This window comes from Chlamydomonas reinhardtii, chromosome 16 (assembly GCF_000002595.2).
Source record: "Chlamydomonas reinhardtii strain CC-503 cw92 mt+ chromosome 16, whole genome shotgun sequence".
In the NCBI taxonomy this organism is placed as follows: domain Eukaryota; kingdom Viridiplantae; phylum Chlorophyta; class Chlorophyceae; order Chlamydomonadales; family Chlamydomonadaceae; genus Chlamydomonas; species Chlamydomonas reinhardtii.
This window is the reverse complement of record NC_057019.1, coordinates 4,279,617-4,307,339: the sequence shown is the minus strand read 5'-3', so window position 1 is coordinate 4,307,339 and position 27,723 is coordinate 4,279,617. Positions and strand designations below refer to the sequence as shown.

The following is a 27,723-nucleotide window of genomic DNA, read 5'->3' as shown; positions in this document are numbered from 1 at the left end:
TGATTATGGTCATCGTGGAGCCGCGCAAAGCTCGTGGAGAGCATCCTGGCAGGCTGACGCTTTGGTGGACAGGGCAGGCATGGCGGCCCCGCAGAAACCTGCGGAGTGCCCGCCTGCCTGCCCCTGGTTCATACGAGCCCCAGTGTACATACAATGGGCTGGCGCAGACACAGGTGCGTCCACTCGAACATGAAGCAGTTGTGTGGTCGTGACCCGCAACCTAAGCTCCAGGAACAACACGCGTGCCCCAACCCAGCATGCCACGCGCGACCCACAACGCAACCAACCCACGGGCAAAGGGTTTCCTCGCAACCCCATGCAGTTGCACTGCTTGGGTATTGGGAGCAGATAGCACGAAGGGAAGGTTTGGGGCGTGTGGCAACTCTGGCAAGCGGGGCTTGCAGCGGCTAGCTGAGCGTGCGGGCGGCCGTGCAGGCTCTGCGCAAGGATTGTGGAAGCCTGTGCCGCAGTGTTGCAGCATGCACATGCCGTCTCTGCATCCACCTGCATCGCGACAGCCCCGTTGCCCCTTCTTCCCCATGATGGGAATCATTCGCGTGGCGCCGTGCTGCTGCAGACTCCCAGTGAGAGGTTGAGTAAGAGAGCCTGCGTCAACAGCACGACCACACAGAGCCTGCTGATGATGGTACGGAAGGCTTGCCGGGACGGCCCTCGCCCTGCCGCCGGCTCGCACGCTCCTTCCCTTGCCCAGGCGCAAGTCAGGTGGGTCTCACAGCGTGCGGCGCTCGGGGCAGAGAGCGGGCAAATGAGGGTGGGCACGCCGCGGGTGGTGGGGCCCGCCTGAGAGCGGCCACCTCGTAGCATCACAGCGGCAGCGGCAGCAGCAGTACGCAGCAGTCCTAACAGCACCAGCTGCTGTTGCGGCACAGGCAGCTTGCAGCATTCTTGAGCTCAGGCCGCTTGTTGGGAGGTGAAGAGCCTCGAGGCAAGGAAGCGGGGTCAGTCGCGGCTGGGCGTACTAACAACCCCGCCCCAGAAAGCGTGTGGCGCAATTAGCACATGGCAGTGGTGTACGAGTGACGCGACGTTGGGTAAGAATGCGACCAACCGCCGCGAACCGCAGAGTTCGAGTGGGCCTCATCTGAACTCCACCCGATGATTGTATGATTATCTGTACTCAACACCGGAGTCAGCCAGGTAGCCGTGTAGAGCATTCCAGTGCCCGTGCGTGCGTGCGTGCGCGTGGCAGCGGTCGTGTCGCGGGGCCTGAAAGGAGCTTCCGGTTTCACGGCAAGTGCCGCAGCGGAATCGGGAGGCTGCCGGACTTGCGGTCAGCCCTTCAGCGCGCGCTCAGTACAGACTTGCAACTTACTGCACACAGACAACCTGTGACACTATACGCGCGGTACCCTCTGGCTGCAAACGCAGCCCAAGTTGGTGATGCCAGCCATCAACATCAGCGTTCTGCGCGACGCCGCGGATGTGCCCCTCGCCTACTAGGCACCGCGTAAGTGCTTTGTGTGGTCTCTTGATGCTTGTGCAAGGGAGGGTTGGCAAGGCCAGGCCGTCCGCGGTGCGCCAGCGGCGACATCAGGTCGTGTCGATGGGGTTCGCGCCGCGGCGGTCACTCGCTGAGTTTCACCCGTAGTGCTTCAGGTGCTTCTCAGGGCCTATGTCGCTCATTGTATTGCACGGTTGAACCGGCGGGGGGGGGGGGGGGTCGGGCCCGCGCGGCGAAGGGCCATCTCCATTCGTGCTCGCGATGGCGTTGGCTGTCGGCTCGCGATCGCGCGCGCGCTCTGCCAGCAGGCTCAAGCAAATGGTATACGGGATGTAAGCGGTTGCTGTGTGTACAACCCTTTCCCTGTCGCCTCAGGCTCGCTCAAGCTCGACATCCTCGCCATCCATCCATTGACGCGACCCCGCGCCATCGTTGCCTGCTCGGCCACACCTCCAAGACCCCATCCGACTCCACCAATGGAGCCGCCCGCATCCCAAGGCCAGCCAGGTCGCGGCTCGGAGGGCGGCGCGCCGCGGCCGTTGAGCCCGCGCTCCATCATGGCCCCGTCCGTGGTCCCGTCGATGGGGCTGCCGCCGCCGATGCCGCTGCTGCCGCCGCCGCAATCCCAACAGCCGCAGCAGTCGCAGCTGACGCTGCCGGCGCACAGCGAGGCGGCCACACAGCAAGACACCCAGCTTGCCAGCAGCGCCGGCGGCTCACAGGGGGCCCCAGCGACGCCCTTCGCCACGGCCACTGGCGGTGGGCTGCATTTCACGAGCCTCAACGCAAAGCCGCCGCAACAGCAGCAGGCGCAGCAGCAGCAGGTGCCACCGCCCCGGTCGCCGCCCGCCTACCTCAACCCGCCGCCTCTGTTCCAGCAGCCGCGTTCGGCGCACCAGCAAACCGCCGCACCGGCCACGCCAACGGCGTCAGCGACACACCAGCAGCAGCAGTACCAGCAGCAGCAAACGATGGCGGCGGCGGCGCAGGCAGAGGCCGCGGCCGCTGGCGGCGCTGATACGCGTTCGCTGGTTGTGACTGTCACCGCGGGTGGTGGTGAGGCCGACGGCGGGCAACAGCCCATGTCACCTCCTTCTCACCATTCCCACCAGCACCCCCACCAACCCCACCAACCCCACCAGCACCCTAACCAGCACCCCCACCAGCAGCACCAGCAGCACCAGCAGCACCCGCACCCGCAGTACCACTTCCAGCAGCAGCCGCACGCCGCCGCACCCGCCGGCACCGTCACGCGCCGCTACTCGGAGCCCGTGTGGGGCACGCAGGGCCCGAGCTTTGGCCCAGGCGGCGGCGGCGGCGGCAGTGCCGGCGGTGCTGGTGGCAGCGAGGGCGACGCGTCAGATCCCGGCTTTGCATCCTGGCTCATCCGCTTTGGCGGCAGCGGCGGCGGCGCCGCTCCCAGCGGCGTCGGCGGCCCGGAACCAGTCGGACCCAACAACCTGGACTTTGCCTTTAACAGCGGCCGCCAGACTCCCCAGTTGCCGCCACCGCCGCACCATCACCAGCACCACCAGCACTACCAGCCGCAACCGCACCCGCAGCAGCAGGCCCAGCCGTACCACCCGCACCAGCAGCACCCGTACGGCGCTGGCGGGTACGGCGGCGGTTACAGCGGTCAGGTGTACGAGCAGCCTGCCGCCACCCGCTACGCCAGCTTGGGCAGTGCAGGACCTGCCGCCGCCAGCGGCGGCGGCGGCGGCGGCAACGGTGGCGCCGCCGCTGGCGTCGCCACTGGCGGCGATACCGCGATGGACGTCGATTCAATGCTGGTTGGCGGCGGCGGCCCTGCTGGCGGCGGCGGCCCTGGCGGCGGCGGCGGCGGCGGCTGTCAGCAGGCCGAGGACATGAGCGGTGTGTCGCACCCGCCTCAGGCCCACCAGCAGCGCTACTACGGCACCGCCGCCGCCGGTGCGGGTGCGGGTGGTGGCGGAGGTGACGCCAGCCGCGGCGGCAGTGTCAGCAGCACGGCCGCCGGCGGCGGTGCCGCCGCCGTAGCCGCTGCAGCGGCCGCCGCGGCGGCTGCGCCGCCGCCGCCCGCAAACTGGCTTGCTGAGTCCGCGGCGGGCGTCACACAGCAGCCCCAGACCCAGACCCAGCACCCCTACCATGACCTGCCCTACCCTCAGCACCCTCAGCATCCTCAGCACGCGCCCAGCCACGGGGCCCTCCAGCACAATCATCACACGCACCAGCCGCACACGCACCCCTTCCACGGCTCCGCGCCGCCCAGCCCCGTACACTTCCTGGCAGTGGGCAGCCCGCCGCCGCCGCCGCCGCCACTCGGCCGCGGCGCCGCCGCCGCTGGCGGCGGCGGCGGTTCTGAGGATGGTCGCGGCCCGCCAGGCGCGCCCACTACGTTCCGGGGCTTTGCGACGCCTGCTGCTCCTCCGGCTGCTTATGCGCACAGCTCTGACGGCGGCAGCGGTGACGCCGGCAGCGGCGGAGGCGGCCCGTACCGCGTGTTCATGCCATCCAACGGCCAGCATGCACCCGAGTGCCCCCATCACCACGCCCAACACCAGCACCAGCATTACCACCCGCACCCGTACCCGCACCAACACCAGATGCCACATCCACCACCACCGCCACACCCGCACTACCAGCCGCCGCCCTACCCCCACGGCGGCGTGTACGAGTACACGCACCACCACCACCACCACCAGCCCCAACATACGGCACCCCACTACCACCAGCATCACCATCAGCACCCACCGCACCAACCGCACCAACCGCAGCACCAGCACCAACATCAGCACCACCAGCACCACCAGCAGCAGGAGCAGGTGCGGGGCCTGAGGCGGCCCCACGGCCCCTCCCCGCCCCTTGGCCCCATGGTCCCCATGGTCCCTCCCATGGTGCCCCTCTTCGCAATGGGCCCGCCTGGTGACGCCGCCGCCGCCGCCGCCGCCGCCGCCGCCGCTGCCGCTGCCGCTGCCGCTGCCGGCGGCGGCGGCGCGCCGGCTGGCGGCGGCCGTGGTGCCCACGGCTACCCCGCCGCCGCCCCCGCACAGCCCAACGCCCTCGTGCAGTACCAGCCTCTGCAGCAGGGCCGCGCCTCTTACCCCGGCGCCACCATACGGACCAGTAACGGCGGCGGCGGCGGCGGCGGCGGCGGCGGCGGCGTCAGTGAGTTGGAGCGGCCCGGCAGCCCCAACGGCAGCACCCAGTCAGCTGCCAGCAACCTCGTAGGCGGCGGCGGCGGCGGCGGCAGTGGCGGCAGCGGCGAGCGCCAGCGCCGTCCCCTTGCCGAGCTCCACAGCGATATCCACCAACACCAGCCCCAACACCAGCAACACCAACACCAGCAGCACCAACACCAGCAGCAACAGCACAATCACCAACAGCAGCATCAACAGCAGCACCAGCACCAGCAGCCGCGTATCTCGCGTCGCGCCAGCGCGCCCGTGCCGTCGGGCGCCGTGGCGGCGGCGGCGGCGGCGGGCGCCGCCGCCCGGCCGCCGCCGGGCAGCCGTCGCCGGCGGCGCTCCGGCGCGGGTGACTACGACGGCGATCCCGACTTTGTGCCTGATCGGGCCCGTGGCGGCGGCGGCGGCGGCGGCGGCGGCGGCGCCGTCAGCGATGCTGTTGTGTTGTACGGCGGCCCTGGCGCGGGCCGTGCTGGGTACGAGTACGGGTATGAGGAGGAGTATGATGAGGGCGAGGAGGATTACGAGGAGGAGGAGGATTATGAGGAACAGGACGACGTGAATGATGAGGATTACAATGCGGAGGAGGACGGGTACGTGCCGGCACGCGACGCGGCCGGCGGTGGTGGCGGCAGGGGCGGCGGCGGCCGGCGGCCGCGGCAGCCCAAGGGCGGCGCCGCCCGCGCGGTGCCGCTGCCGCTGCCGCCGCCGCAGACGCGTGTGAAGAAGACGGGTACCTCGGCTTACCGCGGCGTCACCAAGTGAGTGCGCGCTGTAAACGTGTGTATGTGAGAATGTGTTTGTTTGTGTGTGTGTGCGTGCGTGTGTGAATGTGTTGCATACCGCCATTCATAACCCGCCTGCCTGCCTGCCCTATCGCGCCGGTGCCCACACCAGCCCTTGCCCATTCCCACCAACCCAACCTCGTCTCAACCCGCCCGCCCCCCGCCCACTCTCCTCACCCGCCCACCCCCAGGCACCGCTGGACGGGCAAATGGGAGGCGCACCTGTGGGACTCGTCGGTGGCGAGGAAGAAAACATCACCGGGAGGCAGGTCGCGCGGCAAGCAGGTGCGTGTGAGGGGCTGTGTGTGTAGGGGCTGTGTGTGTATGTAGGGGCGCTGTGTGTGTGTAGGGGCGCTGTGTGTGTAGGTAGGGCTGTGTGTGTAGGGGCTCTGTGTGTGTGTGTGTGTGTGTGTGTGTGTGTGTGTGTGTGTGTGTGTGTGTGTGTGTGTGTGTGTGTGTGTGTGTGTGTGTGTGTGTGTGTGTGTGTGTGTGTGTGTGTGTGTGTGTGCGTGTGTGTGTGCAAGTGCGTCTGTGTGCTCAGGGGGAATGAAATACAAAGCGCGCTCGCTCGCTCGCTAGCGCTTGAGAGTCTCATCACAATACTCGCCGAACCAGATAATGAAACCTCGATTGTGTGCGTGCGCGCGCGTGTGTGTGTGCACGCGTTGTGGTTTTGCCCTTACACGACACGTGCCTCCCCTCCGCCTCCCGCTCCCCCTCCTCCCCCCACACCCCTCCTCCTCAGGTGTACCTGGGCGGCTACCTGACGGAGCTGGATGCGGCGGAGGCGTACGACATGGCGGCGCTGGTCTACTGGGGCGAGGCGGCCACACTCAACGTGGGTTCGCGCGCGCGCGCGCGCGTGTGTGTGTGTGTGTGTGTGTGTGAGATGCGGCCTGTGTGCGTCTGTGTGTGTCTGTATGTGTACGGTATGGGTGGCTGGGTGGCTTCGACATATTGCGCCTGTGTTGAAACACACAAGAGAATCCCCGCACCCCCCTTGCATTGAGCGAGATGGCTTTGGGGCTTCTGAGCCTCATCTCACCCGACATGTTCACGGCCACATGCATCCACCCCTCCTTCCCGCTAGTTTGGCTTGCTTTGCTTTAGTTTGGTCTGCTACTCACGATCCACCTCCCCCCCTGCAGTTCCCCAAGGAGCACTACGACTGCCGGCGTGCCGAGCTGTCCACGCTGGACAAGGACGGCGTGGTGGCGCTGCTGCGCCGCCGCTCCACCGCGGCCGTGGGCGGCAGGGGCGCATCCGCCTACCGCGGAGTCACCCGACACAACCTGGCGGTGAGAAGGCCGGGCGGAGGTCGGAAGGGGGCGCTAGGGGCTGGCGGGAGAGGAGGAGGGGGAGTCAGTGCGCCGCGGGAGCCATGCCAGCACCGCAGCCATCTGGTTGTTCATGCCTAGACACGCTCCGCGTGCACCCACATCCTCGCTTGCAACTGTCGCCCCTGGCTGGGTTGCACAACCTCTTCCCCCTCCCCGTGTGTGTGCATGCGTTCGTGTGTGTGCGCCGGCTGCAGGAGCGGTGGGAGGCGCGCATCCACCTCGGCGCCAACCAGTACCTGGTGCGTCATGATGCTGATGAGGCGGGTGCTTTCACTCTCAGCCCGCAGCCCCATGCTTTACACAATTACACGCGTCAGAGCAGGCGCCGCACCCATCACCACCCCGCACCCCTGCACCACCCAGCACCCTGCACTCCGCAACCTAGCCCCTGGAACTTGCAAACCCGCTTACCTACCCCACGCCCTGCATCCACGCCCTACCCCTTGCGCCCTAACCCCAACGTCCCCGCCCCCCTGCCCACGTTCCCCTACCCACCCATCCTCCCCTCCCCTAACCAACGCCTCTTCCTGTGCTCCGCTCGTTTTAGCTTGGTTTGGTTTAGTTTGGGCTGGTATTTATAACCCCTTCCCTGCCCTGTCCCCACCCTTCACAGCTGCTGGGTGAGTTCACGGAGGAGACCGCCGCCGCCGCCGCCTACGACTACGCCGCGCTGCGCCGCCGCGGCGTGCACCGCGCCCTCACCAACTTCAACCCAGCCACCTACCTGGACCCGGACGGCACGTGTGAGTGTTGGGGCTTATCGAGGGGCGGGGGCGGTGCGGGGAGTACAGCGGGCATGATGGCGGCGTGAGCGTGTCGGCCGATCACACTCACCACCGCCCAACCACCTAGCAACCACCTACCAACCACTTAGCAACCACCTAGCAACCACCTACCACCTACCAACGCTCGCAGTGATATCCGTGGACCGGCTGCAGCCGGCGACACGCGAGGGCTTGTCCCTCAACAGCCTGCAGCGCCTGGATGAGGACCTGCGCCGCCAGGAGGAGCAGCAGCAGCAGCAGCAGCAGCAGGGCAGGAAGGCGGCGGCGGAGGTGGCGGCGAATGCTGAGGCGGCGAATGCTGAGGCCGGCCAGAATGGTGACGGCGAGGGAGGCGGCGTGGGAGGCGCGGAGAGGATGGATGCGGCGGCGGACCGTGATGCGGACCCAGATGCCGACCCGAATCCGGATCCCGAGGAGCCCAATCACCTGTATGAGCAGGTGATGAAGCAGCTGGCGGAGGAGGGCAGGCAGCGTCAGGAGGCAGTGGTGGCGGCGGCGGCCGCTGCAGCGGCGGCCGGGGCGGCGGCGGCGCCGCCCGCCGCCGTACCAGCCGCCGCGCCCGCTGCGGCCTCCGGCCGCAGGGGCGGGGCGGCGGGCGGGCGCAGAGGCCGCGGCGGCGGTAGGAGCGGCGGCGCGGCGGCAGCGTTGCAGCTGCCGGAGACAGCGGTCGCCGACCTAGGCCGCCGCGCGCCGCCGCTGGGCATGACGATCATGACTCGTGCCGTGAGTGCCCCTGGCGAGGTCGTGTGGACAACTGCTGCGGGTGGCGTGGGCGCCGGCGACAATGGCAGTGGCGGCGGCGGGGGACTTGAGGAGCCGGCCAGTCCGCTGCCGCCGCGCCTGCGCAAGCACCACAAGCAGGACCAGCAGCAGCAGCAGCAGCTGCTGCCAGGTGTGGCGGCGTTTGCGACGCCGGGCCCCGTCCGCCCCGTTGTCACGTCCACGGCCATCACCTTCACCGGACTCACACCAGACGTGGTCGCGGCAGTCACCAGCGGCGGCAGCGCCGGTGACGGCGGCAGCGCTGGCGGCGGCGCTGGCGGCGGCGCTGGCGGCGGCGACGCTGCAGCGCATGCGCCGGCAGGCCAGCTGCAGGCGGCAGCGCCGCCGCCGCCGCCGCTGACCCGTCGGGGCACTCGGTCCACACGCTCCGGCTCAGCTGCGTCCGCGTCCGCGGCCGCATTGGAGCAGCTGCTGCTGCCGCACACGCCGCCGCCCCTGTTCACCGTCACCACCAACAGCGCGGGCATGAACACCTCTTGCGGCGCCGTGCCCGGCGGCGGCGGCGCCGCCGCCGCCGCCGCCGCCGCCGCCGCCGCCGGTGGCGGCGGCACTGCGGGGCTGCCGGCGGCGCCTGCGAGGCCGTCCTCAGGCATGGGCCCCGTCGTGACGACTCTGAATTACCTCGCTCGTGCCACCAGGTCGCCGTCGACGGGCAGCAATGCCAACGCAGCCGCTCCTGCTGCCGGCGGCCCCGCCAGCGGCCCCGGCGGCCCCGGCGGCCCTGGGAGCCCGAGCCGTGCACGCAGTGTGCAGCTGGCCTCGCTCCCAGCCGCCGCCAGCGCTGCCGCCGCGCCCGCCGCCGCCGCCGCCCCGGGCCCGGTGTTTGGTATGGCTGCTGCTGACGATGGCGCGGGCAGCAGTGAGCGCAGCAGCAACCACTTGCTCGCCGCCGGCAACTCCAATGAGAGCGGCGGTGGTGGCGGTGGCAGTGGCGGCGGTGCTGCCGCAGGCGCGCCGTCGCTCCTGGTTGCCGCGCAGCGGCGTGCCAGCTACGCCGGCGGCGGCCAGACGCCCCAGCCACCCCCACAGCCCCAGCAGCTGCAGCCGCCGCCGCCGCCGCCGCAGCAGCAGCAGCTGCAGGCATGGGCGTCTGCAGGTGAGCAAGGTGGCGGCGGCGTCAGCGGTGGCGGTGGCGGCGGCAGCGGGGCCGGAGGGGCCGGCGGCAGGTCCATGGCGGCGATGACGCCCGAGGCAACCAGTTGGCGCTGGGGTGGCGGCGGCGGTGGTGGCGGTGGTGCCTTTCCGCAGCAGGTGCCGCTGCCGCTCCCCCCGATGCCCACGCCCGGTGCAGGCACCGGGGCAAGCTCACAGCAGCAGCAGCAGCAGCAGCAGGCCCACAGCGCGGTTGTAGGGGCTGTTGCCGGACATGGCTACGGCTACAGCCAATACCATCACCACCACCACCAACAACAACAACAACAACACCAACAACAGCAGATGTCGCACATGCAGCCGCCGCCGCAGCACCCGCTGCTTCAACCTCAGAGCCCTCGAGGGCTGCAGCTGCTGGATGAGGAGTACCACTTGTCCCTGCTACGGCAGAACCAGCAGCAGCACCAGCAGCAAACGCAGGCTCAGCAGCAGCACCAACACCAGCAGCACCAGCCTGCCGGCAGCTCGGACCACCAGTCGCAGCAGGAACAGCAGAACCAGCAGCAGCAGGAGCTGCAGCAGCTGCAGTGGTGGCCCTCCGGTGCTGTAGACCCCACTCGTGGCAGTGGCGGCGGCGGCAGCGAGCAGCAGACTGTTGTGGCCGTGGGCGTGCAGCAGCACCAGCACCAGCACCAACACCAGCAGTTGCAGCTGCCGCCGATGCCGCCGCCGCAACAGCAGCTACTCCAGTACCAACACCTGCAGCAACACCAGCAACACCAGCACCAGCACCAGCACCAGCCGTCGGCGCCTCAGCTGCAGCAGCAGGTGTCCTACGCGGCCTCCCAGGGCGCCCCCGGCTCGGGTCTGCTGCTTGGTGAGGGGGCAACGGACACAGACATAGACATGACCGAGGCCGGTGCAGGTGCAGGTGCCGGCAGGCCCCGCCTGCACAGCATGTGATGATGGTCGGGCCGCAGAGGCACACCGTGATGGCACACGCATGTGGTGGCGGCCCGGGCTGCGGCTTCGCATGAGAGTCCTTGGGCATGCAAGCAAGGGACGTTTGGGGCTGGCGGCGCACCCGCCTGCTGGCACGCGTGGTGTGCACTGGCGGGTGCTTGTGGGTCGGGACAGCGTTGGATGGTTGGGCAGCCGCGGGCTGGCGGCGGGAAGGTAGGCAGCAGGAATAAGTGACTGGCATGTTGTTCGCCGCATGAATTGCTGGCACACAGGGCTATACAACTTGCAGGCGGCGGGCTAGCCGTAGGGTGGCAAGGAAGGTAAAGGCAGCAAGGGGTGACATCGCCGTGACCATGCACACACCTGCGCTATCCCGAGCCCGAGCGGGTTTCGTGATCTTGGTATGCCTGTTTTCATGCCTAATGCGATTACCTGACCTGCGTTAGGCGTGTCGTTTGTACATATCTTTTTGTGCTTTCTGGTTTGCTTTCTGCAAGCGTAGCAGTGAATAGTCTCTTGACTTAGGAACACAGCCCACCGTGGGATGTGTTGCATGATCCATGGCACATTGAGCGTGACAAAAGAGGACGTAGCGCGCCCACATAATCTTGCCCACATACCTCATGTCACAGTGCACATGACTTAGTAATTTTGTTACGTACTTACGGCGCACGCCAATCGCTTAGGAAACTGGCACCACGGGCGGCGGCAGCGGCAGTTGTGCCAGTGTTTGTGCTGAAGTCCCGACGTGGGTGCACGTGCGGGTGGTGATGCGCATGGAACGAACCAGCTATAGCAGCGTGGCGCTCGCTTGTGTGTGGCTGTGAACTGCTGTGAACATCTGTGAACATACGGTATGCGCATGTTGGTGGGGGGCGGCAGTGCAGGGTACAAATGAGGGCTGCGCGTCGTGCGTTGAAGAGGTGGGTAAGCAGGCGCTCCGACTCAAGGGTTGTCCGGGGTTGCAAAATAGAGTAATATTTCTTTAGTCACACCCATGGAACCGCAAGGAAGGGCGTTGACATGGAATGCCAAGGAGGCAAGATGCGTGCAAAGACCATTACAGAGGTGCGGGTGTGGTAGTGGTGATGGGGGGTGGACACGATCACACGCGTCACCAGGCCACTACGATATCAGCGGCTTGCTTTGGGACGGCGAGGAGCAGGTGGCAGTGCCGGTCTGTGCCGGTGGGCTGGGGGTGTGGGCTGCTTTCGGCCGCTGAGCAACCTTAGATTCTGATGTTCTTTTGTGTCCTGGCTATGATATTTTTTCTTGTCCTTTCGCGACGTTTTCGAGTCCTGCCTCCCTAAGGCAGCCACCTCCTTGTTGCAGGTAACGCGTGTGCTACTTTTCCTCGACAACTGCCGTGTGCTATTTGCTCAGCCCATTTTTGGGGGGGACAAACCATCCTCCCGTCGCAACTGTGTGGAGGAAGACGGTTGGCGTAGCAACGATGCAGCATGGGGCTAGGTGTGGCTGTGGTGGAGGGGGTATGGATCTCCAGGAGAAACAACTTGATCTTCCATTCGCGCATCCTTTTTTCTATTTCCGTTGTGAATAAGCTGGTGTCACGACTGTGCAGCGGCAGAGGGTCAGCCGCAAAGTACAGAGCACGAGGTGTTTGCGCTGGGGGCACGGTTGTGGGTGGGTAGCTAGCCTCGCTGGGGCGGCCGGGTGGCGCGCTTGCGCGCGTCTCGAAGGTCGGTGGCTCTGTTCCTGGTGGAGAAATGAAACTGCGAACACACGCGCGCATGTGCACCGATTGCGCATTTCTGGACGCGCATGTCAATGTAAGAAGACGTATATCGTGTTGTAACGCAACGTAAGTGCCGCTCTCCTGAAAGTTGCGTGGGGTGCGGGGCAGCGGCGGTTGGTGTCAGGGGGACTACGGGTGGTTGCCAGGGAGCTGCGGTTGGTCCGAGGGCACCCTGGAATCGATGACATTATAGAAGGTTAATTGCAGGGGTGCAGAATGCGGATTTGCTGACCAACATAAGTGAAAGCCTCCCGTGACCAAAGCTTACCGAAACAGCGCAGCAAAGGTAACCTTGTATTTTCCAGTACATGTCTGCCACTCGTGTTTTCATACCATTGTTTATATCCGACGATTTCGGTGCCCTGACCGAAACAGCGCAAGAATAATAATAATAATAAAAGCGTCCTGTCACTGTCAGCCCCGTGTTCGATCCTGTAAACTTCCTGTTTTCCGGGACTTCTCCGCCACGCGTGTTTTCAATATTGTACATGTTTCTATTATAAGATTTCAAGTGGCAAGCAAATGGGGCTGTCCTTCCCTGCGCTTGCGACCCTCGCGCTCGCGCTCGCGCTCGGATACAGTCGACACAGCGTGACGCATATTGCTCGCACCCCACAAACCAAGCTTGAGACCGTCTGGGACTCGCCGGACCATACTGGCACAAGGTGCGCCCCGGTTTTCCCCAATGGCGGAGCCATAGCGCACCTGTGCTTTCTGTGCTGGCAGAAAGCGTTTGTCGCGGTCTTTCACCGGCTCTAACTCTTGCAATGTGCACACAAACACGACAGCTACACGGTTCTGGAGCGGAGCGCGGACACTGGAGGGGCGTACTGGACGGTCGAAATTCGCGTCGAGGCCACAGCGAAGGGCTTTTTCCCGCTATGGCCCGGGTCGCCGCCTCTCCATGCGCATGACGAGCAGGTGACTCGCATCGGCGTTGGGTGTCGCTGCGCATGAGAAGGACCCTTTCATGCCCCAGGGCCCTGGTCGGGCCCCTACCTACTCCTACGTGCACGTACCTGCGAATTAGCTGTCCCGGCCTCCCCCACGGCCCCACCCCATAAACTTGCAGGCCGAGACGTTCACGGTGTTGTCGGGTGTGATGGGCGCGGTGGTGGCGGGACAGCAGTCGGAGCTGCACGTGGGGCAGAGCGTCACCATACCTGCAGGTGGGTGCATGCATGCAGGGTTGTTGCAAGAGGCTGCTGTAGGCGTACCTGCCGGGCGGGCCTGCCAGTGAGGGCCCCCTGCGGTTTGCTCAGGTTGCTTGCGGCTGCTACCCCCATTCAGTCGTTGGTCAGAGATGGGCTTCTGCGCTCCTCTGCACGCCCGAGCTCAAGGAGTCTTCCTTGGTATCAGTTCGCCTGCTGTACGCCCTGGTCTTACTCGCGCTTCCAATGCCAAACATGCCAACAGGCGTCATCCACACGTTCTGGAACGCGGCGGGGCAGGGGCCACAGCGGCCGGCCCTGGTGGTGAACTGCACGCTGAGCCCGGGCTCGGTGGCTACCGAAGCGTTCTTTGAGAACCTGGCGGGCGTGTCAAACCTGTACGGCGGCATGGACCGAATCAACCCGCTGCAGATGCTGCTGCTATTCGTCCATTACAAGGTGCATGGCTGTGTGCGTGTTTGCGTGGCTGCGTGCCGCCCTGACTATGGATGCTAAACTGCCTAAACAGGACCAGGTGCATGCATGCCAGGATCCCGTGTCAATGACTTTGCTGTCGGCCCCTCCCACGCACCTACCCGTGTGCCCACATGCATATTGCAGCTCACGCCCACCTTCATCCCTCGGCCGGTGTGGGGCGTCATCAAGGTACTGGAGCCGCCGCTGGCCCGGGCGCTGGGCTTCAGAGCTGCGTACCCGGAGTACCGGACCCTAGGGCGTGTGCGGGCAGAGTAGACACATAGACATAGCATCGTGCATGGTGCACGGCGTGGCGAGTGGCACGTGAGGGAGCCGGGCGCGTGTGAGCCCGAGCTAGGCTCACATGGCTTGATGCGTGGAATTCATGGGGAACCACGGGTGACCCTGTAGGAATCCCTGATGGCCAGCGAGGACCTAGGCACGCACGCAACATGGGGGCTGTGGGCTAGCTGAGTTGCCAAGTTGCTTTTCAGCTGTGTGATGTGGTTGTATTTGAAGGCTTGGCTATTTGGCATTTTGGCATTTTGGCTAGACGCCAGGGTTACTGGTCCTGGCAAGGACGCAAGGGCCGCCGAGGGGGCTGGAACTTCGTCAGGGGCAAAATGGGCGATGGGGCACACCCAGGTGTGGCAAGGCACCAACGTCACACTGGTGGTATACGCTTGGGCACCTACCCCTGAGCTTGACGACGCCTTAGTTTACCTGGGGGAACGGGCACACCGGATGGAGCATCTTTACTCTTAAGGCATCGTGCGCATTCATTTCTGTAATACATTGAGACCTGCCGGTGTTGTCTGGTCAGCGACCTGTGCTGACGAGCATGGCGTAGCGGGCAGTCGGCTGCAGCGGCAGGGGTGTTTTCCTTGCTGTCTGGTTGGCCTGCTGCCTGCTGCACTAGTGCTTGATAGCTGGGCGCGACTGGGCACATATGGCGGGCGGTGCCTGCACAAACCGACCCCGGCTATGTCCGGGAGATGAGGCTAGTATCGGAACCTTCGGCCTCCGACGGAGGACGTGGCGTGGGCTCAGCCCACTTTTCCCTTGCAAGGGAGAGCCACCTTTTCTTGTTATGCTGCCAGGGTATATGGTCAAAATGGACCTTTGAAAACGACCCTGGGTCGGCCTGACGTACTCTCTGGATACTGCGTTTGGCCGCCCGCGAGTTCGCGAGATGGAAAGCCCCGGTTACACAGACCGCCAAAGTCGCGCCCGTTTGGCGAGCTTGCCACTGGAGCGCAATTTTATTGTTTTGCCATACTTCCTCAATTATGCGATTTGCGAGCCGCGAACTCGTGCAGACCAAAGCCCGTCTTGCACAGTTTTCCCCAGTTCTAGGGCGTGCCCGTTATAGGTGCGGGGAAAGAAAATCATTTACAGGCAGTGTCCATTGCGAGCGAATATGGAAGCGAGCGTTTTCGTGAGGTTCTGGATTTCGCTTCCGTTATTGTTGTAACTTCGGTACGCAATGCACTTGTGGGTTTATGTTATGAGCCTTTAATTTGTTGGCAATTCAAAAATTCGAAAAACCTTGCAATCGGTCGGACTCAGTGCCGCGACCGCGCAAATTCCCTACATCCCTAGACACATTCACACGTCACTATTGATCCTTAGCATACGTTTAGCCTTTGGACTGGGGCTCAGAGCGTTCCGCGCCGGACGTGCATTGGTAAATGTGCTAACGCAGTCGCGCTCACCAGGACGGAGCATGTGAACCCGAAAGCTTCCCGAATGGTTGCATAAGAATGGCTGCTTCTCGTGCCTGTCCAGAGCCCTCCGGGTGGCTGGGGAAATGCCCCAGGACGCTCCAGCATGCGACATGCGTGCGACATGTTGACACTTCTGACGTTCTTCGGCCTAGCCATGTCATATCCTTAGACGACCACGTACATGCCAACTCTGCAGCGGGACCTACAACACTGCCTGTGCAAGAGTGTGAGCCGGCACGAGACCCATGGCCGAGCCCCCACAGCCACAACCGCCAACCGCCCCACGTGCCTCCCCTTGCCCCGCCGACCGAGAAGCAGCACACCCAGACCGAGATCTTTGTAATAAAGCATCGATGGATGTGGATATACGAAGACGGAACAGGCCGACCGCGGGGGCACACCGCACCCCTGCCGAGATGCAACTTCACCAGAGGGCTGCGAGTGCTCGCCTGCTGGGTCGCAGCGGGGCTGGAACTCGGAAGGTGTGTCATTCAACTACGGACTTACAATCATGCGCGTAGCTCTTGACATTAACAACTGAGCCAAGCAAAGCGCCACCAAGGCACATACACGAACCTTGGGCCCCCCACTCGACATCATGACTGCTGCCCCATACGTCCAGCAGGGCACTCCGCAGACATTAGTACAGCCTGTTAGTCTCACTGCTGAATTGAGGTCAAACCCGCTAACACGTTTCACAAGGACCTGAGACCAGCTTTTGTGATGGTCAGGGGAGTGACTCGTGAAACCGTTTAGGGACCGCCTGTACCGTAGTGTTACAAAGGTTTCGGGATTAATACTTTCGGGGAGGGAGCCTAAAACATTTATGAAAATATTCGGGAAAATAAATATTCGGGACGCCCGCCACGGAGATTTTCGAGCTTGATTCGATAATTCGGGGCACCGCTCGGAATGGGCTTGCGGCACGGCCTGTGGCCCTTGTGACAGGGCGCCTCTCGTGTACCATTCACCAGAACCGCGTACTCCTCATGCCATTGTGCATACACAGCACCAGCCACGAGCCACCAGTCACCACCAGCTTACCCCGCCTACTCCCCAAGCCCGCACCCACGCTTGCACCCCTCACCCGCACCCCCACCGGCACCCCACGCCCACACCGGCACACCCCCACCTGCACCCCACGCCCTCACCCCACGCCCGCAACCCTGTGTCTAAGTTGTAGAGAAAATTTCTAAGCGAAAATCGCTGCATTTACGCTGGTCCCATCGCCTTGCGTGCCGCTGTGACCCGTCCGCACCCCCCACCCCGGCGCGCGGAGCGCGCCCGCGAAAAACCAAATTTCGTGCTGTTGATACTTATTTTCGGGAAGCCAGGGCCATTAATAATTATTTAATAGGTTCGGGAAACAGATTCGGGGCCTCTCCACGAACTTAGTTTCCCGAAACCTTTGTAACACTACGGTAATGCTCATTCACTCATATATGTACGTGCATCTGCCGCTCTTGGCCCAGTCCCGGCCTGTACTTCTCATCCACAAGAACTTCGCCCCGCCCCTAGCTAGCTACGCGCAGTGCTCCAGCAGCATATGGGCGATGGTGTAGTCAGGCACCCGGCTGACAGAGGTGCGGCCCAACACGCCCGCCAGCCGCGCCGCCAGCTGGTGCTTGCACTGCACACGTGTGTGTGGGGGCATTGCGGGAGGAGGAGGGACGCGTAAGTGGGTGAGGCCGGAGGGATCATGTCTTCCAAACCCACACCAAGGCAGCAGCGCAATGGTGGGTGGATGGGTTTTTGGGGGCACGAGCACGGTCCTGGCCCCCGCCATACCGGTGGCACCTTCCCAAACCCGCCAAGGCAGCATTGCAGCGCAACCGCCCTGTCGCACGTCTCCTGACATGTGTGACTGCTGTGACCATGTCAGCGGTTGTGCGGCTGTCAAGCACACCCAGGGTGGCACCTCCGCTCCGCTCCGCGCCCCTTCCCCTCCACGCCCTGCCACGAGGCCCCGCCACCCCTGCCGGACCCCTGTGGCGGGGCCGCCGCGCCACGCACCGCCACGGCCTCGCTGCGGCCCACCACGTCGTACTGGAAGGACTGGCAGGCGCAGTAGTGCGCGGGGAACACAATGTAGTGGTCGCCTGCGCGCCGGCCCGGCACCTGAAGCCAGCCAGGCAGGCAAGCAGGCAGGCAGGCAGGCAGGCGGAGGGGCAGGTGCGCGTTAGAGAGGGTCGGTGACCGCGTTGGTGTTGGGGAGGAAGGCGGTTCTTTGACATGTGCGCGCACGGCGGAGCCGCACAGTCAAGCTGTACTTGCTGTGAAGGGATCCACAGCTGGCCGCAGGACCCGTAGCTGCTGGTCGCAGCTGGCCGCACCCACCTTGTACACGCGGCGCCCTGTGTGCTCGCCCACAAAGCACACGATACCACCGCCGTCCACCACCTCTAGCGCCTTTGCAAAGTTCTTGCCGAACAGCAGGTGCAGGCTGTCCGACGATGTGGGGGAGGTGTGCGAGGGAACGACGCGGGGGAGGGAAACGGTTATGGCATCCTCCTCCACGGGATACCCGCAAGCAGGCCACTTAGACTAGTCCATGTTTTGCAGCGACCTACCTTGCCAAGATGTCATCAGGGACTGTCCAAAGTGGAGGTCAGGGCAGGGAGGACGGCAGGGAAGGGGGCAGGGAGTTGGGCTACTTGCAGAGCGGCAATTCGGTCGTGCCAGCCTTGGGACCTGGTGCTGGCTGCCCGAGCTTTGCTCACCATCTGCATGTGGATTTTGTCCAAGGTAGTTCTGCAGGTCTGCGAAGCACGCATCTGCAGCTCTGCGCGCAAAGAAAATCAAATGTCGCCCAGTCCACCCGGCGCCTCATAGCCAGTTGCGCATGTAGCCGTTTGTTTTAAGCATACCTCGCTATGTTGAGAGGTTTTGCGGCGCCTTCCAGAGTCGACATTTGCTCGGTCACATTCTCTTGTAGAGTTCAACTCGTGAAGCTGTGACGTCCTACGAACAGCTTATACGTAAGTATCTTGACAGTATAGCTGACGTGCGGGCAAGCCTGCCGACAGCTGGCTGGAATGCGATGGACAGCCACGGCACGGCACGGGCATGAAGCGACGGACTGGTCCCCTTTAAGGACACTCTTTACGTCTCTTTATGATTGACCCCACTCCGCCAGCGGTACTCCATTCCGTCGACATCCAGCTCTCCTTCAGACTCTTCTACCTGCTGCATTGTCCGTACCTATGCTCATTCTTCGCCAACACAGTAGATACCGTCCACACCCCATCAACACGCACCTCTGCCCCCGCACGGCAACATGCCCAGGTCGACCACAGTCGCACAAGTAGCATACGGTTACTGAACGCTCGTATCATACGCAGCACGTGACATGAACGCACGCGCAATGGCTACCGTAATGTACAAACCTCAATAAAAGGTACAGGCGATCCCGACCCTAAGCCCGCCTTGGGACCAAGAACCAACTCTACGTCGCACGTGTCCGCACTTGAATGGCTACGGCTCTAAGCAGCAACACCAGAAACTGAATACGGGATACTGAACAATAAGCACAGATTCACCTACATCTGCAGTCTGTAGTTATTCGCATTCAAGATGCCCATGCAGCATGCCATGCAGTGCAAGATAACGCCCTCGAATACTCACTCGTGTTGCATGCGGCCTTCGCAAGTGCACCGTTCTTCTCGGGGCCGGTTTCTTTCCATTTGCCCTCGACTCCGGCCAGGAGGCACGCCTGCAACTTCCACAACCTTGCACAATGCGTGTTTTTGCAATCGCTCAGCAGTGCACTCAACTCTGCACGCTCTCCACGCCGTAACAGGCAACCTGCAACAGCCCGGCCCGGCCCACACGTCCCATTCACACGAACCAAGGTTACCCGACGCAACGTGCTCCTTACAGCCCTACAGCCCTTCGCTCCCACACACTTGTCCCGCCTCTAGTCATGCGCCGCTGCGCCTCATCTCCCTCCACCACGCAACGCTCCAGCCGCCTCTTCCTCGCCGCCCTCCTTGCGCCCCTTCTGTGGCATGCACCCGCCCCTCAGCCTGCCACCGCCCATCCCTCACAACCCCTCCCCCTACCCCCTCCCTCTCCCCTCCCTCCCTCCCTCCCTCCCTCCACCTCCACGCCTCCACGCCTCCGCTACTTTATGAAGATGCGCTGGTTGCGCAGGTCCAGCACCAGGCGGTCCGCGGACAGCAGGTCGTAGCCCAGCACCATGACGGGCGACTCGCCAAAGCCCAGCACGGCGAAGGAGGGGATGTCGCGGACCATGAGCGCCAGGGAGCGGCTGGGCACGTACGACGTGTCTGGGCGGGGACCGGGCGTGGAGGGGGGGGGCAAAGAGGAGCGTGTGGGTGGGGGTTGGGGAGGAAGGGAAAGTGGTTAGGCGCGATTCCAGGAATTTGCTTCCAGGAATGGCGAGTTGGTGGCCATGGCTGCAATAAAGAGGGACTGGTCGTTCCGGTTCCACGTCAATTGTGGGACAAGCACACACGGGTGCGCCAGCGGCGCAAGCCTGGCACGTGCTGGAAGCTCGCCTGGGCCCCTGCCTCTTCTGTTTCCTGCCCCGCCCTGCCCCACCCCGCCCAGGTGGCCCGCCCCTCCTCTCACCCTCTCCGCCCAGCACCACGTCCAGATAGCCGCGGCGGATGCGGTTGCTGCGCTGGCCGTCGATGCTGGTCACCTGCTGCGGGGCGAGGCGCGGGCAGAGCGGGTGCAGGCAGGCAGGCAGGCAGACAGGCAGGCAGGCAGGCAGGCAGCGTCAGTTGCCTGAGCTGTGTGCTAGTTGACCAGGACTGCGACGAAGCAGCATGCCACTCACAGCTGGCGCGGCGCTAGGCACTGACTTTCGTACCTTCCGCAGCCCCTGTCCAACAGTCCCGCTCCCCCCCCACCCCTTAACACTGCCGCCCTCCCTCCTTTCTCCCTCTTTCTTCCTTTGTCAAGCCGCGCGCGGGATCCCATAGCCTTGTACTGCCCTGCTACGCTACTTCCACGACTTCTACTCATACTCGCCGCCTTGCCATCCCCCACATGTCCGTCGCGCCCGGCTGCTGGACGCTTCTACCTGGCGCTTCCTCGTTCACATCCAGGTGAGTATGTTAGTATAACCTTGCAACTAGTTGGGCGACGGGGTCCGCGCGCGGCTCGCACTGTTGACATGACTTCGGAGCTGCTCTGGACTGCTCCTTCCACCTGCCGCTACACTGCCCAAGCCCGCCCGACTACATACGGTGATGTACAACGACGCGCTTTTGCAGCTGCAGTTCTCCTTGCCGCGCGACTGTTTCCTTACGGGATTGGTTCAACGTTAACCCCCCCACCCCCTCCCCCCGGCAGCTGCCCCCGCACCCACCTCCTGCATGCTGCTGTCCGCGGGTGCGCCGTCGGCGCCGCGCCGCACGCCCGCCAGCTCCGCCGCCGGCCAGTTGAGGATGGAGAAGTTAGCCCCCAGGTCCAGGATGGCGGGGAAGCGGGCCGAGCCGTTGAGCGACACGGGCACGCCCAGCAGGCCGCCTGGCGCCGTGGGTGCGGGTGCGGGGGGAGGTGGGAGGTTGGCGGTTGAGGTTGCGGGTTGCGCGGGAGGCCATACTGCTAGGTTGGGGCTCCAGCGCCGCTGGTGTCCGCACCGCCCGAGGCAACGCTGCCCTTCCAACCCTCCAACCATGGAGCACAGCCCGTCCTACCCCCCCCACCCCCACGCTCTTGTGCATTGGGTTTGGTTTAGTTTGGGCTGGTATCTACGACCCCGCCCCTCCCCCACCATGCCTACCCTTGAGCACGTCGCAGTGCAGCACCGCCATACCCGCCACGTCCAGCACCCCCTTGTCGATGTGGCCGGGCGGGTGGAAGGCCATGCGCTTCCGGTCCTGGCAGATCTCCACCTCGAACATGCGCAGGAAGTTGAGGCCCAGCACGCCGCCTGACAGCAGCACACAGCGCACAGCACGCAGCACGCAGCCGCAACCGCATCAGCCGCAACCCACGAGGCCAGGACGCCAGCAGGCGCGGACAAGGACGAGGCAGGACAGGGTTAGTGGGGGTGTGTGAGACAGCCCGGCCTGCGCGTGCCCGCACTGAGCCCGCTGCAAGCCAAACCCTTGCGATGGTGGTACATGCAGCTGGCCCTGTCACTGAAACACATGCGACGGTTTCCAGCACCCAGCACCTGTGGCCCAAACTACGACTGCATCACCCGAGTAGCCGCCAGGGCTGCTCAGGCCGCTCACCGACGTCAATATCGTGGTCGGACTTGAGGGTGGTGACGTAGGCGTCCCGGATGTCCAGCAGCTGCGGCCCCAGCCGCAGCGGCGGCAGCCTCACCTTCTGACGCAGCGTCAGGCCGCTGCTGTCCACGCCCTTGACCACCTGAACAGTGAACACACATACTCACACATACTCATACACAGTTTCCTTTATAAACATACATATACGGTACTCACACACAGTGACGTACCGTCGTTGGGCGGGCTTTCGTTTCGTTTTCTAACAACACACACAATGAAGCGCCGGGCACATGCCGGACTCGCCCAAGGGACCCACACACGCCACCGCCCAGCAGGCTTGAGCACCTCCCCCCGCCAGCCCCGCCGCATGGTGACATGCGGCATGGCTTGTTTGCACCGTCCCCTCCCGCTGCACCCGCCCCGGAACCCCTCCCACACCGCCTCCCCCCTTGCGCCTGAGTGCCACCATCTGCGCGGCTTTGGTGCAACCCGAGTGCCCGATGCCCTCCTCCTGCCACCCTCCCGCCCCTCAGCCCTTGCCACACGGTCACCAGCTGCAGCCCCCGCGCCCCCAGTGCCATTCCGCAGCCCCCGCCTCAGGGCCCCAGCTCTTTGCCTCCTCCCGACCTCCCGTTCTCCTGTCGGTTCTCCCAACTCGCGGTGTCTTCAGGGCCTACCCGTCTCGGCAGTGCACAATTTTGCCTTCTATGTGGTTTTCCACACACATGTGTTTTCTGTACGCACGCGCACCTGGCCGTCGGTGGGGCTGAGCCCCAGCACGTCGCGCAGCTCGCCGGTGATGAGCGCCCCGCTGCTGCCGCTGTCCAGCAGGAAGTTCACAAAGCCCACGTCCTCCACATCTGCGGTGCGCCGGTGCGCCGGTGCGGCGCGGTGCGGGGTGTGTGGGCGCGGGTGCGGGAGTGGGTGCGGTTGCGAGGTGCGAGGTGCGGATGCGGGTGACGGCGGGGTGTTTGTCAGGCGCAGCGATGGGGCTCCCAGTCCGCCACGCCACACAGCACTGTGTTGGGTACGGTATGGGTTGGGGCCAGAGGGCGCGGGCAGGCTGCGTGGACCCGTGGACCCGTGTTGACGTGCACCATCCCATCCACTCACCAATGGGCGCCACCAGAAAGGATTTGATCGCCCGCGGGCTGCGCGGTGTCTTGCGCAACGGGAATGATACCACCTACGACCGTGTGCAGGTGGATGTGAGCGCGACGGTTCCATCAAATAAAATCGAAAGGGAGTGGGTGCTGCAGTGGAACGAGAGGGCCACAAGCAGGCGCGCACCTGTGAGCGCGCTTTGAGGTTCGCCCCCGCCAGCAGCTGCAGGAGCTCATCATGCGATTCCGGCAGCGCCTGGTCCGCGAAGCCTGGCGGCCAAGTGGGCGGGGGCAGCTTATGGAGGGGGGAGAAAGGCAGGGAGTCGGAGCTGGCGTACACAGCTCCCAAAGGGACAGGCCTAACCTAAAGTTGCCTTGTCCCCCGCGTCAAGCACGGGCACCTAGTCACAAGAGCTCTCACCGTGCTTCAAAAGGTTCTCGCGGAGTTGTGGAGTTGCATGACTTTTTAGGAGCTCCCGCTCGCGCTCAACAGCCTCAGAATGAGCAACCGCCGTTAGCGCCGCAATCTCCTCAGCAGAGCGCACCACTATAAGCCTGCCCCGGCAACGCTCTGCTCTAGCTCTGAGGAACGCAAAACCGCTCCGACATCCGAGCCCGCTCCAAGGTTTGCTGCAGGAGGCATGATAGTTGCTTTGTAGCCTGTGTTGGAGCATCCCCGACTAAATGTGGAAGGACGTGCTGCGCGTCGTCAACTCGGGTTTTGTTTTCTTCCAGGGAAAGGGCGGCAACAGTAAATGACGATACGTGATGCTTGTTGAGCTATGTCTGCTATAGTACTTCTGTTTTATAATGCAATTTGGACTCCCTGAAGTCCCTAAATCGATCCGACCCATCGCTCGCGGCCCCAGGACTAGCCTGAATCCATTGTCTCTATGTGACGCATGCATGTAAAAGCAGTTCATTTATTGTCGAACAGCCAACGGTGAGGACCAAACGGTGCGCCGCACACGCACGCTTGCAGCATGCGCTCAAGCAGCGGCTTTTCCCTTGCATCACCAGCCAGCGCGAGACCACCTAGCTCTATTACTCTAATAGTATCGACCAAATCCAGCGCGCAGTCCTGGCTGACACGGGTCAGCGCGCCTGTCGCGGCCGCTGCGACCCCTGTCGCCGAGCCACAACGGCACCCCGCGCCGGTCGCCCATCGACACCGCGCCGCAGCACCCACCAACATGGCCAGCGCTAGCTGTGTCGCGCCACCCGCTACGTGTCATGCGCGGAGCTCGGTCGCCTGCAGCGGCTATGTAGGGCAGGGCGCGCGCCCCGCGGCGGAGTACCATGAACACGACTTCGACTGGGAGGAGCACGCGGCGGCGGTGCGCCATATAGTGGAGGCGCAGGAGGCGGCCGGCCGTGCCCTGCGTGCTGCCAAGCAGGTGTTCAGCGATGCTGAGGAGGGGACGGCCAGCGAGCGCGTCGCTGCCAGCCTTGCTGGGGCCGCTTGCGCCGCAGCAGCGGGGGATGGCCACCGGCCAGAGCAGCAGGCGGCAGCGGCGGCAGCGGTGGCGCTTGCAGAGCGGCCTCGAGAAGACCAGTCGGCGCCGTCTACGGACGCCACCTCGACGTCGTCGTCTTCGTTGTCTCAAGGCGCGGCGTCGTGGAGAAACAAGGGCCGGCAAGCCGGCCTGGGAGGCGGCGCCTTGTCCGCAGCTGCGGCGGCTGAGAGTGCCGCGTCCGGGGGCGTGCCCGCCGCCTCCACGTCTTACGAAGGCGACCGGTGGGAGGAGTTCTACAAGGCCCACCCCTCGGCCCGCTTCTTCAAGGTGGGGGTGTTAGGCGAGACGCTGCCAGAAGATCTGCACGCAGGATGACGTGCGTGGGATTGGTATTGAGCCTGTCTCGGGCGCGGAACCAGTCAGCCATGGCGGGATGAAAGCTGGCAGCGGGATCACGAAGCGGCATGCCTTGCGGTTGCAACCAGCATACGGTTGGCATCTCAGCAGGTTGCCCACTTCGCCCTAATGTCTGCCTGGTGGCTGGATTGCAGACACCCCCATCAACGACTCACCCACCCCGCCACCCCGCTACCCACCCACCCCATCCACCCAAACGCACACACCCCACCGTCCGTCGTCCACCCCCCCCCACACACACACACAAACGCAGGAGCGGCGCTACCTGCTGCTGGAGTTCCCGTTCCTGACGCACCCCGACTGCCGACACGTGGTGGAGATAGGCGCCGGCTGCGGCTCCTCCATCCTGCCCGTGCTCAAAGCAAACCCCGGCTCGCGCACGACCTGCACAGGTGCGCAGGCGGGGCTGAGCTGGCAGCTACGGCATACTCGCACCCTTCCGACCTCTTCCGGATCCGGATGCCATCAATCTTGGGCGCCGATTTCGTTATTCGTTCTCGTCTCCAACCTGCCCGCGCAACCCTCCCACCCACCTGCGCACACGGCCCGCAGACATCTCCACCACCTGTCTGGAACAGCTGCTGGCGGCCGCGCACGCCGAGGGCGTCGACCGCTCCCGCGTGGCCGTGTTCCCGGCCGACGCCACCGACCCCGCCGCCGCCCACCTGTTCAACGGCCTGGCGGCGGACGCGCTGCTCATCATGTTCACGTTGTCTGCGGTGCCGCCCCAGCAGCAGGTGGGCGGCAGCCTGGCAGGGGCGGGGGCGGGGGCGGAGGCGGCCAGCCGGGTGGAGGCGGCCCCAGGGAAGGTGGTGGTGGTTTTCGCAACACCCAAGGGGGAAACGGAGTAGCAATGTGCACCGCGTCCGGCTTGAGCTCACGACCTGAGGTCCCATCGTGTCCCCAGTGTCCCCTGCCGGATGCCCACGCCTCCCGGGCCCCCAACCCCCACGTGTGTTTCACACGCCCACCCACCTCCCCCTGCCCCCGCCCGCCCGCCGCAGCTGGTCATGCTGCAGCACGCGTGGCGCTCCCTGGCCCCAGGCGGCCGACTGCTGATCCGCGACCACGGCCTGTACGACATGGTGCAGGTGAGGGCCGGGTGGGTGGGTGGGGGAGGGGGTGTGTGAGGGGCGGGTGGGGGGTGTGAGGGGCGGTTGGGTGGGTGGGTGGGTGGGTGGGTGGGTGAGGGGTGGAGGCGGGGGCGCGGGCAAGGGCGGGGGCGGGGGCGGGGGCGAATGTGGCGGCGGCGGAGGCGAGCTTTGCGGATTGGTCTTCGGGGTTCATGAGGGCGCGGCGGGGCTATAGGGCTGTGGGCCTGTAGGCAGGAGGAGCTGGGGTTACCCGTCATGCATTCCGTGCAAGTGTGCAGGATGACCAGGGGTTCTGTAAAACAGCGACATGTGTGAGTGCCTTTAGCTGGAGGCGGCGCGCAAGTGTGTGACGCTGGACGTTGAAAAGACCCGCGTGTCCAACGCCTCACCCACACTGCCATTGCTGCCGTCGCGCCCCTGCCGCTGCCCGAGCACGCAGCTGCGCATCCCGCCGGAACAGTGGGTGGGCCCCAACCTGTACAAGCGCGGAGACGGTGAGCGCAGGCCGCTTGCCGGGACTTGAATGCGGCGCGCTGCGCTGTCTGACTGCGATGGGCTGCGCCAATCGCTCGTGACTAAATTTGATGTGTACGCTATTTGTGTTAATGCGTGTATATGAGAGAGTGTGTGGTATGTGTCGTGTGAGTGAGACTAAGTTTGTGTGTTTGTGGTTGCGTGCGTGTTTGTGTGTGTGTGTGTGTGGGGGGGTGTAATGGGTGTGCCGCCCACGCCTCTCTTCCGCGCACGCGTCTGCGCCGTCCGCTCCAGCCGCGCAAGGCGCTGCCTGCTGCCCTGTACTTGCCCAAGAGATGGAGTCACGGATTTGGCCCTGGCGTGCTAACTCCCCGGCCCGCCACAAACACCCACATGCACCCGCACACGCTGCAGGCACTGTAAGCAGTCACAAAACGCATCCCAGGATGACAGGATCGCTTAGCCGTGTGAAACCCACACGCGTGTCTGGCACCCTCTGGGTGTGTATTGGCATTCCCTCGTGTGTAATGGACATGTAGCGCACCCTACGCTTACAGGCACCATGGCTTACTTCTTCAGTCTGGAGGACATGGCGGCTCGTGCCACACAGGCCGGCTTTGACATCACAGAGCTCAAGTAGGTTGGGACCTTAAGTCTCTATATGCATTTGATCTAGGGCTTTCAAGGTTGCCATGGTGGCTTTCTCCCGGGCATTTGGTGTTGCTTGCGGTTCCGGGCATGCACATTCCTAGCATCCAGCACTCGTTGACCAGGCTACGTGTGTTGTCATCCCACTCACGCGCTGCCCGGCACCGTCTACGCCCTCCAGATATGTGACGGTCGTCAATCGGAACCGGAAGAGCGGGCTGGAGCTGCGGCGGGTCTTCATCCACTGCGTGTTCACCAAGCCGGGGGCTGCGTAAGCTGCGCCGTCGCATGGGCGGGTCATGCAGGGGCGATGGTACGGATGGCAAGGAGCCGATTTGCACGTCGAGAACGTCGCGCTCAAGGCCAATGGGCGAAGTGAGTGCCATTGTTGGGGGAGGAGCATTTGATGTTTACAGGGGTGTGCTGATTGGACTAGAGGCACGTCCGTCCGTCCGTCCGCCGTTGCAACGGCGCTGGGCGTGGCACGGTGTGTGTTGGGCCCTCCAGCAGGGTCGTGCCTTGCGGACCGAAATGCGTGCACGCATTGTGTGATGCGGATATATAATGCTTGCTATGATGTAAGGGTTTTGAACTCTGGGCGATGAACCTTTGCAATCTGGCCGAGGCCGCCGAGCCAACCAGGTGCGAGCATTGGGGTGTGACTGGGGGGTCTGCATGGTGTTTCAGCCTGTTGGCGTCACCGTTCCGCACGACCAGTAATACCCAGCAAGCTCGGCTATACTACACATTCAGATAACAGTCTGTGCTGTTGTTGTAAGTGCGTGCTCCTCCCTGCTCAATCTTTTGACCAGGACCTGAAGAACCATATACAA

General features: G+C 64.3%; 5 protein-coding genes across 6 annotated transcripts; 3 read left to right on the top strand and 2 right to left on the bottom strand.

Annotated features, from left to right (window-relative positions):
- Positions 1-1,164: 1,164 nt before the first annotated feature.
- On the top strand, positions 1,165-12,205 carry CHLRE_16g667900v5 (uncharacterized protein). The gene is made up of 9 exons (XM_043071095.1): positions 1,165-1,468; positions 1,838-4,266; positions 4,495-5,390; positions 5,606-5,699; positions 6,160-6,252; positions 6,563-6,712; positions 6,949-6,993; positions 7,368-7,497; positions 7,670-12,205. The coding sequence occupies exons 2-9, from the start codon at positions 1,939-1,941 to the stop codon at positions 10,375-10,377; spliced, it is 6,444 nt and encodes a 2,147-aa protein (XP_042915849.1). The 5' UTR covers positions 1,165-1,468; positions 1,838-1,938; the 3' UTR covers positions 10,378-12,205.
- A 149-nt stretch (positions 12,206-12,354) lies between these two features.
- Positions 12,355-14,564, top strand: CHLRE_16g667950v5 (uncharacterized protein). The gene is made up of 5 exons (XM_001691926.2): positions 12,355-12,798; positions 12,922-13,054; positions 13,206-13,302; positions 13,550-13,743; positions 13,906-14,564. The coding sequence occupies exons 1-5, from the start codon at positions 12,656-12,658 to the stop codon at positions 14,035-14,037; spliced, it is 699 nt and encodes a 232-aa protein (XP_001691978.1). The 5' UTR covers positions 12,355-12,655; the 3' UTR covers positions 14,038-14,564.
- A 698-nt stretch (positions 14,565-15,262) lies between these two features.
- On the bottom strand, positions 15,263-18,494 carry CHLRE_16g668000v5 (uncharacterized protein). The gene is made up of 7 exons (XM_001692075.2): positions 18,356-18,494; positions 18,209-18,270; positions 18,059-18,080; positions 17,826-17,931; positions 17,502-17,606; positions 16,621-17,118; positions 15,263-16,251 (listed from the first exon to the last, which is right to left on the bottom strand). The coding sequence occupies exons 1-6, from the start codon at positions 18,397-18,399 to the stop codon at positions 17,011-17,013; spliced, it is 447 nt and encodes a 148-aa protein (XP_001692127.2). The 5' UTR covers positions 18,400-18,494; the 3' UTR covers positions 15,263-16,251; positions 16,621-17,010.
- A 72-nt stretch (positions 18,495-18,566) lies between these two features.
- CHLRE_16g668050v5 (uncharacterized protein) lies at positions 18,567-23,604 on the bottom strand. Of its 2 annotated transcripts, none has more exons than XM_043071096.1 (9): positions 23,222-23,604; positions 22,988-23,070; positions 22,811-22,883; positions 22,448-22,557; positions 21,701-21,839; positions 21,244-21,393; positions 20,827-20,987; positions 20,082-20,157; positions 18,567-19,777 (listed from the first exon to the last, which is right to left on the bottom strand). In XM_043071096.1, exons 1-9 carry the CDS (start codon positions 23,472-23,474, stop codon positions 19,611-19,613), a joined length of 1,212 nt encoding a protein of 403 aa, XP_042915848.1. In that variant the 5' UTR covers positions 23,475-23,604; the 3' UTR covers positions 18,567-19,610. The 2 variants fall into 2 exon arrangements, with proteins under 2 accessions (XP_042915848.1, XP_042915847.1); XM_043071097.1 differs by having other exon boundaries at positions 20,082-20,154.
- A 150-nt stretch (positions 23,605-23,754) lies between these two features.
- On the top strand, positions 23,755-27,680 carry CHLRE_16g668100v5 (uncharacterized protein). Its single transcript, XM_043071098.1, has 7 exons — positions 23,755-24,584; positions 24,928-25,066; positions 25,227-25,411; positions 25,679-25,765; positions 26,208-26,262; positions 26,800-26,878; positions 27,072-27,680. Exons 1-7 carry the CDS (start codon positions 23,994-23,996, stop codon positions 27,163-27,165), a joined length of 1,230 nt encoding a protein of 409 aa, XP_042915846.1. The 5' UTR covers positions 23,755-23,993; the 3' UTR covers positions 27,166-27,680.
- Positions 27,681-27,723: the final 43 nt, after the last annotated feature.